The sequence below is a fragment of the Drosophila bipectinata genome, chromosome XL (assembly GCF_030179905.1).
Source record: "Drosophila bipectinata strain 14024-0381.07 chromosome XL, DbipHiC1v2, whole genome shotgun sequence".
NCBI lineage: Eukaryota > Metazoa > Arthropoda > Insecta > Diptera > Drosophilidae > Drosophila > Drosophila bipectinata.
This window is the reverse complement of record NC_091734.1, coordinates 7,977,550-7,997,670: the sequence shown is the minus strand read 5'-3', so window position 1 is coordinate 7,997,670 and position 20,121 is coordinate 7,977,550. Positions and strand designations below refer to the sequence as shown.

General features: G+C 49.5%; 1 protein-coding gene across 1 annotated transcript; it reads right to left on the bottom strand.

The window, feature by feature from the left end:
* Positions 1–1,623: 1,623 nt before the first annotated feature.
* LOC108121685 (uncharacterized) lies at positions 1,624–18,709 on the bottom strand. The gene is made up of 12 exons (XM_043210001.2): positions 18,484–18,709; positions 18,188–18,394; positions 17,275–18,133; positions 14,543–15,096; positions 14,311–14,477; positions 12,979–13,528; positions 10,218–10,339; positions 10,083–10,157; positions 9,235–9,422; positions 6,329–6,420; positions 5,707–5,899; positions 1,624–3,183 (listed from the first exon to the last, which is right to left on the bottom strand). Exons 1-12 carry the CDS (start codon positions 18,610–18,612, stop codon positions 2,378–2,380), a joined length of 3,942 nt encoding a protein of 1,313 aa, XP_043065936.2. The 5' UTR covers positions 18,613–18,709; the 3' UTR covers positions 1,624–2,377.
* Positions 18,710–20,121: the final 1,412 nt, after the last annotated feature.

Below are 20,121 nucleotides of genomic sequence, written 5' to 3'. Positions count from 1 at the left end.
GAACGCTTCTGGAGAGGCATTAGCTATCTCCGCAGGGAGTGCAAGAAGAAGAAGAATTCACAATGGAAGCAAAAAATCGACGCCATCACCATCACCATCCCCGCCGCCATTGTTGTTGCTTCTCTGCTTCTTTGTTCTTTTGTCTCAGCTTCGAAAATTCAAAAAATATAACCAGATTCCCAGGTAAACCCAGGCCATATAATGAAATAATTGCATTTTTGAGAGAACTATCTCCCCACCCACGCCACTCCAACCCACTTCCACTCCCCCGCCCCCTCTCATATGCATTCATTTTTTGTCTCTCTCTTTTGGGGACCGAAATCGAAGAGAAGCAACTCATCATTATCCGTTAAGTGTATTGTCAAAAGGGTATTAGTGGGCTTGTGTGGTACAATTGTGCGGGAGTGTGGCAGGTTCGTACAGCTAAAGAAGGTGCCACCCCCCACCTATGCAACCGACCCCTTGGCAGCCTCATGCCCCATTCCTCATGCCCTCTGCTTTTTGTTTTCCTTCTTTTTTTTTATTACGTTTCATTTCGTTTTTGTGGACCTTGGTTAAGCTCATTAAGGTTTCTACTCGACTGCTCTGAGTCCCATCCACGTCAAGTGGAACTCGGGCTGAGGACGGGCCAAGGGGGCGAGGCTCGCAGCTTAGGGGCATGGCCGGCTCCAGGGCGGGTGCGGGAGCGGGTGTCAGAGATCTGATTTAATGTGAATTCTTTCAGTTACTGTTTTTTTTTTTTTGTCAGCCCCATATCCGATGCATCGAATGGAGCCCGCACCTCCCCCCTCTCTTTAATCTGTACTCGGAAATCTGCAGTTTCGCGTTTTATCGTTTTGTGTAGAGTACTATCGGTATTTTCGGTATTTTCATTACCACACAACACAGAGAACTGTTCAAAAAATATGTATGTATCGTACTTAATTTCAAGACCTTGGTTATGATTATGGCGCCCCGTTTATCTTCCTAAATCCCGGCGCTTGACAATTGTTGCTGATTCCTATATCGTATAGGAATACGTAGATATCATCTTTTGTTTTGGTTTTTATTCTGGTAACTTGGCCAATTCGAGCAGCCATTAAAAAAGGACATCAAATAACGGAAGTCGCATTCAAAACTGACAGTTGCAGGAACGAAAGCATAACGGTAAACATAGAACCAAAGCACAGAGAGAAACAAACGAGTCGAAATAAACACAGTTTACACTTAAAAAATGGCAAAATTCATGCAGAAATTCTAATTAATACACATACAGAGAATCAACAAGAAAGAATGCAAAGTTTCATTTTTGTTTTCAGTGTAAAAATAAATTAGAAAACTTTCCCTATTTTAGCTGCTCATTTGGTTTGGTTTAGTTTTTCGCTCTTCTTTTCTAGATTTGTAAATTGAGCTTTTTTCTAAGTGTATAATTAAGTGCCTTGAAAATTGAAAAGCACTCTGATTTTTTCAGTGGTTTCTCTACTATCCCGATTTAGTCCTTGGGTTCGTCCTTTCGTAAATTCCGTTTGAAACCACGCGTTTGACCGAAAAAACAATAAAAATTGGACAAGAATCTCAAAATATAGTGCAGTTTCTTGCTCATCAGAGGGTTCTACACCCTTCTGATTGGTTATTAATTATTATTATTATTTTTTTTTTTTTGTATTCTGCCTTTTATTACCTATTTTGTTGCGAGTGTCGTTTCAAGGGACCTGTTTTTCGGGGGGTTTACTATTTTTCGGGTATGGTCAAAATTATTGTCCGCAGTTGCCGGTCTTGGAATTTTGGGTTATAGGGTTTTTGGGGTTTCGGATAATGGATAATGGATAATTGGGGTTCGTGTTGTGTGCTTAATAATTTCATTGCCAATTGCAAAATGCAAAAAATGTGTAATTCTGCAATTGGCTGCGGTTGGAAGTTGTTTTTGCCTGCATTCCTCATTCATCGATTAAATAATTTTTCTAAATTGTGTTTATAATTAAGGTTTCCTCCCTGTAGATTCTTTGCTTTAAGTGTTTGTGTGTGAATGTGGGGTTTTTTTGCGGCTGCCGGAGCCGGGAGACTCCGACGCCGTACGTAAACATCCTCTGCTTAGCTTCCGCTTCCGGTTGAGCCGCTTCCGCCGCCGCTTTCGTCGCCGCCACGATTTGGTTGCGCTGCTGCTTCGATATTCCTTTTGCTACTCCCGATCCGATTCACTGCCAGGCGGTAATCCTGGCCATTCCTTCCATCCTGCTTCCGCTGCCACTGCTCCCCTGCCTCTTCCTCCGTCTCGTCGTCCTCTGTGATCCTCCTCCTCCGTGCCTTTGCTTCTATATACAGTCAGTCTCTCTCCTCCTTATCTTCCAGGACCTCCCAGATCCTCTCGCCCTGACAAGCCTCCAGCCAATCCTTCGCCTTAAATCACAAAGAGATCGCTGCAGCTGGAGGAGTTGCGGCGCTTCAGGTTGATGGCCTTCTTGAAGCGCAGCACCGAGGATATAAACACCTTGGTCCTGGCCGTCAGCTTCTTGACCACCTTCCGGTTGCAGCTGCTCCTGCGTCCCCCGCCGCCGTTACCATCACCGTCCTCCTCGTCATCGCTGTCGGCGCCTCCGTCCCGCACCGCGCCGTACCGCTCCTCTCGCCGCGCTCCCAGCTGGGAGTCGTCCACGGCCCGCAGCTGCTGTCGACGCTGCAGCTCAGCCAGCGCAGCAGCCGCCGCGGAGGTGGTAGTGGCGCCATCGAAGGACCGCCGCTTTCGGAACGGATGCCGGTGCCGCAGACTGGCGGCCAGGATCTCGAACTTGCCCAGCCGGCCAATGCTGACGCCGCTGCTCGTCCCGCCCTCCTCCAGGTCGCTCTCGCCACCCATCCGCAGGATGCTCTCAAGGTTGAGTGGCCGCCGGTTGGGGTTGTCCACCCGCTCGCCCCCACGCATCTGCATGGCCAGATCCTCAAAGCCCCCGAGCGTCTCCTCCTCGCCTTGGCAGACACTCATTTGGCGGACCATCCGCCGCAACGGCAGGTGCATGCCCCGGTGCTTCTGGATCGTACTCTGGAGGTTCAGCCGCTGCAGCTCCAGCTCGGTGAGCAGACGCAGGCGCTGCGGGTTGAGCTTCACCTGCGCCACCACTCCCACCAGCAGCTCATCCACGTTGTGGTCCAGCCCGGACGAGGTCTCTATGAACTTGCAGGCGATCTCCTTGGCCACCTTTCGACCCACTGAAAGGAAAAATAAAAGGGGAAAATACATTCTCAGAAGGCTTCAGTACAGACATTTTTTTAGGCTCCTTGAAAATGAAGAAAATCGGGGAAACCAACATTGAGTTCACTGCGAAGGCAATATCTTCGGAAATATATATCCGATCCTTAAACGGGATACCTTTATGGAATCAGGGAAGAATTCTCCTTAAGTCTGCATCAAAATCCTGCCACATCATTTTTTTTCGATTTTTTTCAAATTTTTCTGATGGAGAAAAATGGAGAAAATCGGGGAAACCGACATTGAGTCCACTGCGAAGGCAATATCTTGGGATATATTTATCGGATCCTTAAACGGGATACCTTTATGGAATCAGGGATGAATTCTCCTTAAATCTGCATCAAAATCCTGCCACATCATTTTTTTTCGATTTTTTTCAAATTTTTCTGATGGAGAAAAATGGAGAAAATCGGGGAAACCGACATTGAGACCACTGCGAAGGCAATATCTTGGGAAATATTTATCCGATTCTTAAACGGGATACCTTTTTGGAATCAGGGAAGAATTCTCCTTAAATCTGCATCAAAATCCTGCCACATCATTTTTTTTCGATTTTTTTCAAATTTTTCTGATGGAGAAAAATGGAGAAAATCGGGGAAACCGACATTGAGTCCACTGCGAAGGCAATATCTTGGGATATATTTATCGGATCCTTAAACGGGATACCTTTATGGAATCAGGGATGAATTCTCCTTAAATCTGCATCAAAATCCTGCCACATCATTTTTTTTCGATTTTTTTCAAATTTTTCTGATGGAGAAAAATGGAGAAAATCGGGGAAACCGACATTGAGTACACTGCGAAGGCAATATCTTGGGAAGTATTTATCGGATCTTTAAACGGGATACCTTTATGGAATCAGGGAAGAATTCTCTTTAAAACTGTATCAAAATCCTGCCACATAATTTTTTTTCGATTTTCTCCAAATTTTTCTGATGGATCCCCTTAAAAATGGAGAAAATCGGGGAAACCGACATTGAGTCCACTGCGAAGGCAATATCTTGGGAAATATTTATCCGATTCTTAAACGGGATACCTTTTTGGAATCAGGGAAGAATTCTCCTTAAATCTGCATCAAAATCCTGCCACATCATTTTTTTTCGATTTTTTCCAAATTTTTCTGATGGATCCCCCATCAGATGGCGAAAATCGGGGAAACCGACATTGAGTCCACTGCGAAGGCAATATCTTGGGAAATATTTATCCGATTCTTAAACGGGATACCTTTATGGAATCAGGGAAGAATTCTCTTTAAAACTGCATCAAAATCCTGCCACATAATTTTTTTTCGATTTTCTCCAAATTTTTCTGATGGATCCCCTTAAAAATGGAGAAAATCGGGGAAACCGACATTGAGTCCACTGCGAAGGCAATATCTTTAGAAGTATTTATCGGATCCTTAAACGGGATACCTTTTTGGAATCAGGGAAGAATTCTCTTTAAAACTGCATCAAAATCCTGCCACATAATTTTTTTTCGATTTTCTCCAAATTTTTCTGATGGATCCCCTTAAAAATGGAGAAAATCGGGGAAACCGACATTGAGTCCACTGCGAAGGCAATATCTTTAGAAGTATTTATCGGATCCTTAAACGGGATACCTTTTTGGAATCAGGGAAGAATTCTCTTTAAAACTGCATCAAAATCCTGCCACATCATTTTTTTTCGATTTTTTTCAAATTTTTCTGATGGATCCCCTTAGAAATGGCGAAAATCGGGGAAACCGACATTGAGTCCACTGCGAAGGCAATATCTTGGGAAATATTTATCCGATTCTTAAACGGGATACCTTTATGGAATCAGGGAAGAATTCTCTTTAAAACTGCATCAAAATCCTGCCACATCATTTTTTTTCGATTTTTTTCAAATTTTTCTGATGGATCCCCTTACAAATGGCGAAAATCGGGGAAACCGACATTGAGTCCACTGCGAAGGCAATATCTTGGGAAATATTTATCGGATCCTTAAACGGGATACCTTTATGGAATCAGGGAAGAATTCTCTTTAAAACTGCATCAAAATCCTGCCACATCATTTTTTTTCGATTTTTTTCAAATTTTTCTGATGGATCCCCTTACAAATGGCGAAAATCGGGGAAACCGACATTGAGTCCACTGCGAAGGCAATATCTTGGGAAATATTTATCGGATCCTTAAACGGGATACCTTTATGGAATCAGGGAAGAATTCTCTTTAAAACTGCATCAAAATCCTGCCACATCATTTTTTTTCGATTTTTTTCAAATTTTTCTGATGGATCCCCTTACAAATGGCGAAAATCGGGGAAACCGACATTGAGTCCACTGCGAAGGCAATATCTTTAGAAGTATTTATCGGATCCTTAAACGGGATACCTTTTTGGAATCAGGGAAGAATTCTCTTTGAAACTGCATCAAAATCCTGCCACCTCATTTTTTTTTCGATTTTTTTTCAAATTTTTCTGATAGACCTTCTAAAAAATGGAGAAAATCGGGGGAGTACTCACTTTGTCTGGAGACCTCGCGATGGCGCTCGAGGTCCGTCTTGTTGCCCACTAGGATGGCGCCGCGGGTGAGAAGCATCTCGTTCTCCTTGAGGTACTGGAGCACCCGCTCGGCGGCCTTGAAGGTGTTCTTGTCCACCACCGAGTAGACGACCACGAAGAGGTCGATGTTGTATGTGGCGCAGAAGGCCTCCGTCTGGAAGGAATAATTGGTTACTGGCAGTAGGTCCTAGATCCTAGACGAGTGGACGCCCGACGCCCACACATGATGCTCTAGTTTATTCATAATTGTGCCACATTTTCCCCCACTTGTGTCCTTTTTGGAGCGGCAGAGCAGACCGGCAGGAGCGACAAAGTGTTAATGACATTTGGCAACTGTTTCCAGCGGCAGATGGGACGACATGGACTGATGGCTGACTGAATGGCAGGATGCCACCACGCCACAATGACAGAATGACAAAATGATATAGTGTCTGAGTGATAGAGGGATGGAAGGGTGGAAGGGTCTGTCTGAATGGTACTTAACCCACAAGCTGGCACAGCTTGACCCACTGGGCGGCAGACTGCACCGCATTCAAGTGTTTTTGTGGGGACAAAGGACGCAGCCAGGGACAGGCTTACTTACCGACATCTCGCAGGCTGGGTGATCGATAATTTCCAAGTCCGTCTCAATGTTATCAACCAGGACAGAGACCGTCTTCTGGCCATAGTCGTCATCTGAAACGGAGAACAATGCCCAATAACAATATTAAGCTAATGGAAGGGTTATCAGAAATAGGTGTGTCCTACTTCGCCCTAATTAAATATTCCCCCAACTAGCTGCGAATTCCATGGAACAGGACCCTTCCGGGAAGTTGCAAACACAAGCACAACTCCCATTTACATCGCAGAGTAATCTTATTAAAAAAAGCAACCCGTGCGTTGCAAAAAAGTTGGATTCCATGAAAGGGAATGCTTTCAAAATAATCGCCATTGCCAGGCACTCCGGACAGGTGCACATACATATGAGGGGTACAGTGTGTCCTGTGTATCCTGCCTGGGCAGTATCCTTTAATGCAGTCGCACTCCCTCAAGTTGCAACACTCGCGGACTAAAATCGATCAAATGCCAGCGACAATCCTTTTGCAGGGAGCTAGCTAGGTTGGTGGGGAGCTGGCTGGTGGGCTGGTGGGCGTGGCGCCCATAAAACCGTAATCAAAGTGATTTTATTTGCCCAGCAAGTTAACGTCGCAATTGGTGGGTGGTAGCTCTGCCCTGTCATTGAGTCGTTTTTTAGCCAAGAACCGTTTCGAGCCATAAAACGTGAAAACTCCATGGTCCGGGTCTGGAACCGTAAAGCCTTTGTCACCGAAGCACTCACAAAAAAGAGGGTCAACTATTTAGCTATCCCTTTAGATTCTTGTTTAAAGGATATTTGTCAACTGCTTCAAGGACTCTCTCCAAACTCCAATTATGTTTGGAATTTGAAACTCTATTGTTTTTTCTGGCCCGATTTTGCTCAGTGCCTGAACTCCGCCCAATCCGCGCTGTGTCAGCACTTTGACACGAGCCAGCAGTATAGAAAGGATGGCAAGGATCGCAGGGATACTGGCGAGGATGCAGAGGTGGTTGCCGGCAAAGGATAACGAAGAATAGGACAATGGGTGGGCGGCGACAATAACTGCAGTTTGCGTCCAACTCTGTTTGCATTCAGCTGTGGCAAATATTTAGACGCCAGGCGACCCGCATCCGGACGGGCACCCGCATCTCCCCCGTCCACCCGTCCACCCGTCCGTCCCTGCCACACCTCGGGTTAATTTGCATGTTGCAAGTAATTTTCCGTGCGTGGGCGGTGCCGCAAAAATTCAATAGAAAAGAAAAAAAGAAAAGAAAAAGAAAAGCAAACGTGCAGCATGGCTGTATGGCGGGAGAAGCCGCCTAATGGCAGTCCTGGGTGGCCCCCGTATCCAGGCTCAGTCGATTAGTCATGCCATTGCCAGGATACCCACTCGCTTTGGCGAGTTCTGGCCAAGCAATTATACAAATCTTTGAGTCAACTAAAGACTAAAACCAGACAATCTATAAAGGCCAACAGGTGTTGGCCAACATTTCAATTAAATGGGCCAGAAATAGACTTGGAATAGAGTCTCCTCCGGAGCTAACCAAAAACGCGAGTTGGCCTTAATTGGGAAAACTAAAAGCTTTGTTTTAAAATCGGCCAAGCACACGTCCTGGCCAAGATTAAGTTGGATCGGACATGAAACGCCATAAATCCACCAACTGTCTCAACTAAAGGCCAAAATGCGAGGCGAAACATGGCCGGAAACATCGGCCATTGGCCATGCAACGTGTGGCCAGGACTTGCGTGTGGCCACAATCACAAATGCAGAGTCCTGCAACGGCCCTCATTCCGGCCCCAAAGAGGCCTAAGCCAGAAGCCAGTCATAAAGCATAGTTCGCCGAGCCTGTGAGGCAATTAGGACGAGGAATTTTATTATCCAGAGCCAGTTTCCGCGTGGGCACCAAGTCCATGGACAGTGGACCTCTTTGAGAAATTAGCCAGCGCTCCCCAACAGACTCCTCTGGCCACACGCGAACCACACGCGTGTCCTGTGGGGCACCCAGGGTGGGCGGCAAGGGTGTGGCATTCTGTGGCCTAATGTACGGAAGGCGTTGGCCGAACAGGAACTGCATTTGCTTTTGCCAGCCGACTATGTAATTGTTTTTCCGACTAAATTGCTCATCCGAAAGCGGTCGGTGGTCGGAGATTTGACATGAAGGACCTTTGTGCAGCAGGGACAGTCAGGGCTGCCACGTGAGCTGCCACAATTGTGGTCTTGCAACAAATGGCAGTAGTCGAGTTGTTTAATTATCACTCCGGCAGAGAGCCAGAGTCTGCTGGGATTTCTGCTGGTAAAACTTTCGAGTTGATCGAATTTCTTAAAAGCCCTGGCATTCCCCTCTATCTCCTTTAAAGTCAGGGCCCCTTATCCTGTCGAGGGCAGACTCAAGCATTTTGCCAAAGGATAAGGCAACCGTAATTACTCGCCAGGACTCGATGCAAGCTCGGATAAAGACTTGCTTTTCGGGAAACGAAAGGGTAATTCGATATTATTGGAATTGAATTAATTCGGGGGGAACCTGCCACAACCTTGGCCTTCAATTTATTAACCAATTATCGTTCCACCTGTGGCCAGTGCATCCTTTAAACAGAATTGCACTTTCCGGCCGGTATTCCGGTATTTTGAACGGAAACTGGATCTTGATTTGTTTCACCTACTAAGGACCTCTAAGGACTGTGTAGACTTTAAGTTGCTTTTGGGAAGAGCCTCCTACCCCGGAAACCTACTCAAACGAAGCAGGATGTCAGTTTATTCCGCGGTTTGCTTCCCAGCCACCCACTTGCCAGGCGAAAGTTAATGAAATTAGCGCCCGAGCTTTTCATATTTTATGACTTTGTGCCATAATTAAAATGCAAATGTGTTTGATTAAAAGCCGCATAGCAAAGAGCCAGCCCAGGTCGATGGGGGAGGCCGAACAGGCCGAACTTACCCAGGCTCAGGTCGTAGGCGCATATATAGTCGGATGTGGTGAACTGGTAGGTCAGGGTGGTCTTGCCCACGCCGGAGCTGCCGAGCATCGCCACCTTGTAGGCGGGGACGGGTGGTGTGCCGTTCTGCTGTTGTCCTTGGGCCCCAGGATCACCGTCGATGACTTCGCCGGATACACGCGATGCGTTGCTAATCAAGTTTCGGTTTCGAAAAGAAATTTATAAAAAATCGTAATGTAATTAGAGGGATTTTTCGTCTTTAATATATTGCGTGAATAAAAAACACACATATATCCTGATCCTGGGAGACGGAGGCGTCGGAGGCGGCGGGAAGGACTCGGAGTAATAACAATAATAAGCGGCAGCCGCCGTTTGTTACTCGCAACAAAATGAAATGACAGCCCCAGCGGTGGCAAGGACATGGGGTTTCTCTGACAATGAGATGGAAAATGCCAAGGCATTGTTGCCACTCATCTTCATCTTCATCTTCATCTTTTCGGCTCCTTTAGTCCTGTCCTCTGCCAGGAGGATGCCAAAGGACGCATCCGAGGAGCAGTCGTGTGTGTGTGTGTGTGCGTCGGTTGTTAATGGCAGCAGGAAATTGTGCGAAATTAGTGTGTTTGTGCCGCGACGTGGTAGCCGTGAAAATGCTGCACGTTTCCCATTGTTGTCGTCATGCCGCCGAGCCACCGAGCCACCGAGCCGCCGAGATACCGTGCCGCCTTCCCACCAGGACCTCCTACCCAGGCTTATTGTCATTTTATAAACAATTTATTGCCAGCCACTTTGGCCTCCAACGAACCATTCATAGACTCGTTGAGCCATTGATTCCTCGACTCGATGTACTCACCTATTGTGACGGTCCACGCCGCTGTTTGAAGTGCCCGTCGATGTCACGGAGTTGATGGAACGCGACCTGCGGCTCCTACGGGATTCGACAGGATATTTAGAGACAAAAGCTATGGGTCCTGGCTGAGAGACTTACCTTAAGGAATCGCCCAGGTTGCAGACGCCGTGCGAGGTGATACTGAAGCTGCGCAAACGGTAGTACTCCATGTCCAGGTCCCCGGCATGGATGGCCGAGCGCCGCATCTCCGCCAGACGAGGCTGCAGAATAAATATGCCCGGAGGAGTAGACAGCACTGATTAAGGGATTCCACCTGGCCAACTACCACTACGGACTATGGATTCGGATTCGGATTCGGAATCGGGACAAAAAATCCTCATATCTTACGGACTACAAAAGGTGGGATGGTCTTCAAAAGACTTTCCTTTTTTAAAATATATAACTTCTGCATATTCCTATATCACTCTAACGATTCCACAACCATTTCAGTTCCTTTTCCAGGACTTTCCTACTCCTACACTCCTCTGTCTAATTTAATATTCAAACGAAAAAGATTCCAGTGCCTCGAATTGAAAGGCAAAAAAAAACCAAACTCCATCTCATGTTACATTCTTTTGTAATTATAAAAACCTGAAACTCGACCGACAGGATGGCAAAGCCAAAAATTTTATTAAATGCATTGTCCTTCTGCTCGTCATTCCTAGCTGGAATCAAATTCCTCCTCGCCCACAGGACTCTCCCGGGTCGACCGGCTGGCTGGCTGGCTGGAAAGGTTTCAATTAGAATGCATCGAGTTCCCTGTATGAATAAAAATCCTCTGGTTGCACATATCCTGTCAAGGATGGACGGACAGATGGGATGGATAGATGGATGGAAAGTGGCCGGAGGCTGGCTGGGCTGGTTGGTTGCTTGTTCCTGCCAATTGCAGCGCCACAAATTTCCCCGGGGGGTGGGGCCGAAGCACTCTGAATGCAGGGAATATGTATTTGCGGTTGGCCTTTTGGGCCTTTTCGTCCTTCTGGTCCTTGCGGCCGAGGCGGGGATTACGACTCGAACAACTCGAACAAAAGTTGGTTGAGTTTTGAGTTTTTTTCGGCAGTGCGAGTGCGGCAGTCTGTCCCCCAACCAAGGATACCCTTCCGAAGGGCCCAAAGACGAACATCCACCCTGGTTTTTAAGCTTCTGCCTTTAAATACATCTTTCAGGGACTATGGGCTTCGGATTGTCATCCTTTTGGATGGAGGTAGTGGAGTGGAAAGGATCTGGGGACTGCTGCAGTCGACAAGCTTCTTTCTTTTCGCCGTCGAGTGCACAGAACACTTGACACTATTCCGATTTTAATGCCGACTCCGCCATTGATTCCTGCCGAAGGTTCGCGCTCACTTTAATTGCACAGCCAGGATTTTGGTGAGTTCTTATTTTTCCAGCACATCCAGAAATCAATTGCGAATTCTGAGCGGCAGCTGCGGCATTTTCACGTGAAAATGATGAAAACTTTGAACCCGGCACGGGTCAATGCTCGCCTCGCCTGCTTGCCTGCTCCACTTTCCACTGTCTTTCCGTGAGTCCTCCCATGAGGCAGGTGCAGGTGCAGTAGTTGCACGTAGCACACGCGCTGCACCGTTTTCACTCGAGCAATTTCACAAACTAATTACATTAGTTGCTGCGACTAGACAGACAAGAAGGCTGGGCCGTTTTGGCTAGGATGTGCCATAAATCCTTCCTAATGACTCACAGCACTGCACTTCCTAGTGAGACGCCGCTTTAAGCCAGTCCCCTTTAAGAGATTGGCACATCCTTACAAACTGTAAGCAGAAAGTATACTTTTTTTGCGGCAAAATGTTCCTCATATCTTTGGCGGAAGAGCTTGTCCGCCCGCAAAACCACCAGCAAACCACAACCATACACATTTTTCAAAGTGCCAAGTCGGCAAAAAGACGCCAACCAGGTGGCTGAAGTGAAAGGATGAAGTCCTGGTAGTCCTGCCACGTCCTGCCAGGCGGAGACTATGGCAGCCAATGACCCCACATCAGAGGGTCGTGTATCAAATGCTCAGTCATGCCGAATGCTGCAAACTTGGCCCCAAAAAAGCACCCCCGCACTTCCCACAGCCGAACATGTGTAATCCTTGAAGGATAAGGATGCTGTGGGAGGGAGGGATGGGAGGGTGCCCAGCTATTAGGAATATCTGACTGCCTGCTCCCTGGTGCTAATGGGCGTCCTTAAATGGCTTTTGTTCTCCGGGCCAAGTTGCAATTACTTGTCGCTAGCGCTCTCGTTGTCGTTGTCGTTGTCGTTGTCCTTGTCGATGTCCTTGTTGTTAGTGCGATAATCCCCATGAACCGGCCGTTTTAGCCCGAAACTAATATGGCCCGAACATGACTCGGCGCCACCAAAAACCCTCAAACCGGCCCGACACCCAGGTGAATATTGAAATGCTAAATGCTTCTTTTTCCAGTCAGTTGGTCGTTTTCCTGTTTCCCTTTTTTTTTCTCGTTAGTTTTTCAGTTAGTTAGTTGTTGATTTAGTTACTTTAGTTAGTGGCTTAGTAAAATGGTTTAGTGTAAATAGCTGCCAGTAGCACACACAACCAAAGGATAGGAAAACCCTGGACAGCGTCGCGTTCTTTTCGTGTGTAAATTTTTCCGAAATAGAAAGACTATCAGGCAGTTCCTCTCCAAAAAATTCCAATAAAATAATTGTCCTTGTAGTCTTGATAAAATTTCACCGTAATTTGCACCGTTATGTGTTTCGTAATCGTATCACCCAAATTTTGAATTGAAAAATGTGTTTAGTGTGTAGGATATCGGTTTAAATACAAAATGCGGAAGGAGCTTGGTAACGTCCTGCTTCCTTCCGGCGTGCTGCGATTCGATCGACTTCGCACCTACTTACTCACCCTGCGACTCTCCGCCGGCATGCTCGAGGTCCGGAGCCGCTGCCGCTCCGCCAGAATGCGGCTGCCCGGCGGATGGGAGGCGGCCACCACGGCGGCGGCCAGCGTGGACACCGACGTGCTGGCCCCGGACGACTCTCCCACACCGCGCTCCCGTTCCCGCGGCAAGTGGGTCGGCACGTGCTGTGGCCGCTGCATCTGCTGCTGCTGTCGCTTCTTCTTCTGCTGGAGCTTGGAGCCGGCTCCGCCCATGGCCTCCGAGATGGGGGACAAGGAGTCGCTGGAATCGCCGGTGGGCGAATCGGTGGCATCCGGGCCGCTGGTGACTTCGGCGACGGCGGCCAGAGTGGTGCTGGAGCCGCCCAGCAGGCCCACGCCCACGGTGACGTTGAGGGAGCTGCCGCCCAGGAGCCCGCCTCCAGATCCAGGTCCTGGCATCATCAAGTCCCCGGTGCCGGGCGGGTTGAGGGAGCCGACGGTACCATACTGCGGGGACACGGCCCCAGACATGGCCTGCTGGAAGGTCAGGACTCCGGCCAAGGACATGCGGTCCCTGCAAGGATCAGAGAGGAAGAGTATTCGCGCTGTTAGCCTAAATCTCAGCTAGAGCTATCAATGTTTTTAAATATTTTTTATATCCCGACTGGCTGAAGCCCTCTTCGTCCTGGCCAATTGCATTTTCGTCCCTAATTGGCCCACTTAGCGGGCTGATGAATACTGATTGGAGGGAGCCAGGCCGATTCAGGACAATCCGGACCTAACCCCGGCCAGCCGCACTGCAATTAACCCTTAATAAGCGGCGCATAAAGGGCTTTCAGGCTCTCCAGGACACGCCCGACCCACCCCGGCCCAGAGGCGAGTGAGCCATCAATTTAGTCCAAAAAGGTTATTTCGGGATATCCCCTCCCTCCATGACTTGGGCCGAGTGCTGGCCAAAAATGGAAAATGATTTTGAAAGTCCTTGCCACAAACTTTACGAGGGAAGCCATGCCATGCAGCTGGGCAGCATCTGAAATGCAGTCTCTGCCGCATTCCGCATCCAGGCACTTCCAAGTGGATGCAATTCATCTTTCGGCCTGCCCCGGCAAGGACAATGGCACAATGCTGGCCCACATCCTTGGGCCGAGGAGGCCAGAGTTCACACAGTGGCCGGGTCAGGTAATTAGGTGGCCTTCCTTCCCCCTAACCTTTCCCCCTCCTTCAGGGGGTATTGTTGGCCAAGTTTTTAATTATCATTTTTTGTTGTTTATGGGCGGCTTCCTCCTCCAGCTTCTGCCACTTTATTATCTTTTTCTTTGGCTTTTCCAAGAACACCAAGAGAAAAATGAGTCCTACCTGGCACTGCTGCTGTGAGAGATCCTCTGCAGGTCCTCGCTGCCCAGGGGGGCTCCACCGATGCTGTTCCTGGCGTAGCCGGTGTAGTCCGAATGCAGACAGTTGGCGGCGATGGACGAGGCGCGTCGTCGGTTCAAAATGGGAGACTTCTGGGCACGCAGGCTCTGCTGCAGATTTACAATTCGGGAATAAGCCTGGGCGAGATTGAAGAAAAGGATTAAGAGGGACTTACCCGACTTCCGGTTGGGTTCTGGGCGGCGTTGAGAAAGTCCCCGTAGGTGCTGAGAGCGGGTGCCGTGGAGGCTTCCTGACTCTCCCACTCCCTGTCGTACTCCAAGTACTGATCCTGCGGGTTCTGCGGCTCCTGTTGGATGTAGTCCTGCTGCTCCTGCGGCTCGTAATCGTACTGCGACCTCTGCTGCTCCTGCTGCACATTGTATCCCGCGTTGTATCCTGCAGCGCTCGAGGTGCTAGGACCCTGGATGTAGTTTCCGCCGGCGGGGGTCAGGTTGGGGCGACTTCCGAAGCCGCTCTGCTGCTGGACGCGCTGCAGGGCCGCCTCCCGGGTGTGGAACGCGCCCAGACCGCCGTGGGTGGGCGGAGTGGGCAGGAGGCGGTGCACCACGTGGGGCACGGGCTGTTGCAACTGCTGCGGCGGCTGTTGTTGCTGCTGCGGCTGCTTGAGGATCGGCTTGAGCACGTTGTAGGCCAGCTGGTGGGGAGCCGGCGAGGGTACTGGACCCGGAGTGCTGCTACAGATGCTGTCGCTCTCATCGCAACTGGCGTCTAAAGGAAAAGGATAAAAAATCAAACTTGAAACTCAAACTATTTGAGACAGAGGAATGCCAAAGGCCGGAGGGACTTTGGGAGGCCCGCGAAGGACACCTGTGGCCCGCCAACCAGCCAACCAGGTGTCCTTGTACCAGGAATTATGCTTCCCAAGTCAAAGTCAAATGTGAAAATGCCTTCCCATCGTCGTCAGGACCCAAAAAAAGCAAAAACTTTTCCGAGACATTTCCCCAAGTCCAAGTCCTTTCTGGGCTGAATCCTGGACGGGGAGCGGTGAGCCGTGGGCGTGTTTGCTTTTCTGTTTACATGTTTATGGCCGGGCTTAAGTTTTTCCTACATCCTGGCTCCTTTTGTTGCAGAAATGCCAGAAAAAATTAATAAACTTTGGCCGGGTGGGTGGGTGCCGTAAAAATTGTTGGTTAGACTTTGAATTTTGGCAGAAAAAAAAAAGGAGCCGGCAGCCACACATGAGGCATTCTGCTCACCAACTCGGGGTAGCTGTCCTGGAAGCGCCAGGCAACCAGTCAGGATACACGCCCTGAATGTACAACCGCTGGGTGGCCATAAAAATTGTTTTCAACATATTTATGATTAAATTTCATGACTCCGACCTTGTCTAGGCTGGCTTTCGTCCTGGTGCTTACTCTTAATTAGCGCCAGGACTCGGGTCTTAAAATTAGGTTCCACGAAGGTCCTAAATCTGCATCCCCCGCCCCACAACAAGTGTCCTTTGTAGACAGAGTTGCAGTTCAATCATTCGATTAATGAGTTTTCCATTTGCCAGGACGTTTGTCAGGATGTTTTTTTGTTTCTACTCTGTAACGGGCGATTAATCATAACTCACGGCTTACGGGTCACGGGTCAGAGGGTCAGAGGGTCATGGCACCCCAGCACTAGGCTGGCGAACGGAAAAACCCATTCATTGTCAGTTGGAAAACACATTTTCAGCCGCATTCACTCGAATTAATCACCATGAAGGACCCATCCATTATAGAAATGAGTCTGCGGATCCATTCAACAGTTTACCAAATGCAATTAAGTGGACAAAGCGGATTCGAGATCCTGGCCATCCTTAAAGTTGCGGGAGTCCTGCCATCGCTGTCCCTGTCCCTATCCCTGTTCCATTTAGTCCCAGCCAGGTGGATGGCACAGAGCCTGAGAGCCTGGGAGGCACAAGGGAGCCTGAGAGCCGATTATCCTTGTAACCCGTCAATGTCACCGCCCATTTTAACTTTGTCGGTTGCCGGTTGCCGGACAACAAAATAAAACCCAAAAAAAAAAGGACGACTAAATGGCGGACCTTTTCGCTTTTACTCTTCATTTGCCACTTTTTGAGTTGATGTTTAATTTTTGGGGTATCCTTGCTTCCGGCCCGTGGCCTTGACTGGTGGAGACGGGGGACGGGAAACAAGGGGATTCCGTGGAATATGTTTAATTTCTTTAAAAGATTGCCTACATTCGAGGACTGCTGTATCCTTGTCCTTCACTTACAGTTCATTAAATATGATACCCCAGTCAGTCTATGTATTTGAACCGCAAACACATTTTGAGGTCAAAGGCAAAGGATGTCCTCCAACATCAATGGAGGCTGCTGGCTTTGAAAATGTCCTGCCGCAGCTAAGTGATTGGAAAGAAGTTATCCTTTTACCCGAGCAGTTATCCCTGATGCACTTATCCTTTCTGGCACAGCCACAAAACTTACTTTGGTTACTTTGCAAACCCACTTCAGAGTCCAGTGCCCACACACATTCTGGTTGCCATTCTGGCACTCTCCGGCAAAAAAGAGGCCACTTGTCGCTTTGTCAGCTTCCGGGCCGTAACAAGTCCGGGCCGGAGTCTTAATTAACCTGCCAGGCTGACCAGGCAGCACGGCAAGTCCGGCAAAAGAACTGCATTTGGGCCTTGCCACGCCATGGGGCACGCATTTCCGGACAGCCCCTCATGTAGGAGGGTAGGGCGTGGCCCACTAACACGTGACTAATTCCCTAATCAAGCCCCAAGATAAGCCAGCTGGCCGAGATTGGCAAACTGTGAAATGGAAAGGAGGCATTTCGTGTCCCGAGATTGCGTGTTCCGCCGGAATGGCGAATCGCCTCCGGCGACCCAGTTCTATTTTTAAAGGAATGACTGCTCTTTGAGGAGGATATGGCTTAAATGTTATGTATTTTTACTCACCGAAATCAAAGGCCCTCTCCAGGATGGTGGAGTGCCGCTTCTCCTGCCGCTCGATCCTCTCCAGACGCTCCTTGGCCGCTGCCGCCACCGAGGAGCCCGGCTCGTCGCTGGAAGAGCTCTTCGGAAGCCCCACGCTGACGGCCGGAGCCGGAATCGGAGCCGGAACCGGAGCATAGCCATAGCCGTAGCCCTTCAAGGGCTTGCCGCCGCCATTGTCCTCGCCGTCAGGACCCATGCGCTTCTGCTGCTGCTGTTGTTGTTGGTATTGCAAGTGGCAGTCGCAGGGCAAGGACACGAGCATCTGCTTCGGCTGCTGCTGCTGCTGCTGTTGCTGCTGTTGGGACTCCATCCGCCCGTCGACGGACGGCGACTGCGAGGGATTCTGGTGCAGACAGCAGTACTTGATGTGCTTGCAGAGCAGGCCTCCTCCTCCGCTGCTGCTGCCGCCCAGCGATCCTCCGCAGCCTCGTTCCGCCTTCGAGCTGCCGGTCACGGCTTTCTGGTTTCCCGAGGAGCCTCCTCCGCCACTACCGCCGGCGGCGCTACGCTGGCTGTTGAATACGGCCGGGAGGTCCCCACCAATGGCACCATCACTACCGCCCACTCCCATGGCCACGTCGATGAGGCTGCCGCTGCTGCTGGAGCTGACGTTCGGGCCGAGCAGGACCGGGCCAAAGCCGAGGCGATTCAGGCCGTTCTGGCTGAAGCTGATGCTGCTGCCGCGCTGCCGGTTGAGACGCAGCGAGTTGGAGCGGCTGCCGGATGTGGCGCCGTAGCGGGCGTCACGGGACATCATCAGCTCGGCGCCGCTGCCGCTGCCACTCCGGCCACGCATCGGGTAGACGGACATGTTGTGTTGCTGGGAGGGAATGGGTAGAGTCGCGGAGCGGGTGGGATGGGACAGGTGGCTTACCTGGATGTGCGGCTGCTGGGGGTGTTGCTGCTGCGCCTGCTGTTGCTGCTGTTGCTGGAGTTGCTGTTGCTGCTTCTGGAGCTGCTGCTGGTAGCGGCGCTCGGCTCGGTCGCCGCGGTCCGCACGGTCCCCGCCGCTGTGGCTCCGCAGGCTGCCACCGCACCGCTGTCGCTGGGGCTGCATGGAACTGTTCTGGCGCGGAATGACCTACGGGGGCGAGAGGGGCGAAAAGGTGAGGGTCAGTAGGGGCTCCCACAGGGGCTAAGACAGGCACAAACGGGGCGACTTTGGGCTACCTTGTCCTCCAGCAGGTTGGCGAACAACCCCACATGGTCCTCGTCTTCGTTCATCATGGCGAAGAAGTTCTTGAATGTGTCCGGGAATGAGGCCGGAAACTGGCCCCGCGCCTCCAGCTTGGTATCCATGGCTGCCTCTCTCTCTCTCTCACTCTCTCTCTCTATCTCTTTCTATATATATATGTACTCTTAATGAGCGCCTATAGCCTTCTCTTTTTAACACTTATTCTTTTTTTTTTGGTCCGACGTCGAAGGCAAGCGCGCAGACCAGAAAACATGCAAGAAGAGAACACGCGACGAGGTTAGAAAAGGACAGCGAAAGCGGAAGCGATAGTTCGGGCCGGAAATGAGAAACGAACTCAAAACTCTAAAAAAAAAAGTACAAAAAAAAAGAACACATAGAACATTAAAAAAAAATATTAAAACACAATTATCCTTGCAACTGTTTTGGAAGTCATGCCAAAGCTCTGGATGATCTGTGGCCCAGGAGTGATCTCTGGGATGAGCTCTAAGGACTCTAATGGTGACTGGATGACTGATAGACAACATTTAGAGTATTAACCAACGATTACACATGAAGATGAATCGAGGCGAGGTGGAAATGCTTCACAATGATTTCCCCCAATCTCTTCCTTGGCTAAATACTTGGCCTCCCCCCCTTCGGCATTCCCCAGGACCTTCCGCACTTTTCCGAGTGAAAAGTTATCAGACAGCCGACAGGACACAGGAGGTGTCAGGCCACGTCTGTCTCTGTTTCCGGCTGAAAAGTTATTTTCACGGCGGCGGTGATTTTTCCGGACGAGGTCCACCAAACTTTTGGCATTCTTCTCTATTTCTGGCAGTCACCTGGGAAATGCTAATGAGGTCCTCACAGAGAATGTATCTACTATTCAGATACCATTTAGAGAGAGCTCTAGCTATAATTGATTTTAGCAGGAAACCCCTTTGGCTACAAGTCCAGAGTCTAGACTTTCCAAAGCTTACTGCTCCAGGATAATGGTCCTCCTGGAAACAGTTTCACTTTTCCCACTCTTCCCCCAGTAATCTGCTTTCCAGGAAACCTTTCCAGAATCCCACTAACATGTATTACCATAATGCCACTAATTTTCCACTGCAGCTTAAATCAGCCCCTCCCCGGCCATTTGTGAGGCGTCAGGACCTTTCTCACACTCGCCCCCTCTAATGCCTTTAACCAGGCCCGGCAAGCAGCAACCATGTCAAGTGGAACCTGGCCCAGACTCTGGCGTTGGGCTTATTAAAAAGTTACCAGCCTAGTGTGGCTGAAAGGCACTGAGAGAAAAAGTTGGCTGCCACTTCGAGGTGCTCTGCAAAAACGTAATGTAATTGCCTCGCTTTTGCCGAGTGTTTGAAGCGTTTAGTGCCCTCAAATGGTTGCACGTCCTGCCTGCCCCACCCCCTACCCTACCCCATCCTCTGGCAAGTGCACCTTGGAGTCCCCGCCCTTTCCCGCCTGCGAGTCCTTTAAGCCTGCTATCATAGCGGCCTTTTTAATTAGCAAGCCAAATGTAAATTCGTGTAAACACCCAAGCTGCCAAGAGCAGAGGATGGTGGTTGGAGGATGGAGAGGTTGATGGTTGATATATTCACGTGGCTGTTTATCTTGGAGAGAGTTCTCTA

Coding starts and splice junctions, on each gene's coding strand:
- LOC108121685 (XM_043210001.2), bottom strand. CDS start 18,612: ATGGATACCAAGCTGGAGGCGCGGGGCCAGTTTCCGGCCTCATTCCCG. Junction 18,134..18,187: donor CCCAGCAGCCGCACATCCAG/GTAAGCCACCTG, acceptor ATTCCCTCCCAG/CAACACAACATGTCCGTCTA. Junction 15,097..17,274: donor GGAGAGGGCCTTTGATTTCG/GTGAGTAAAAAT, acceptor CTTTTCCTTTAG/ACGCCAGTTGCGATGAGAGC.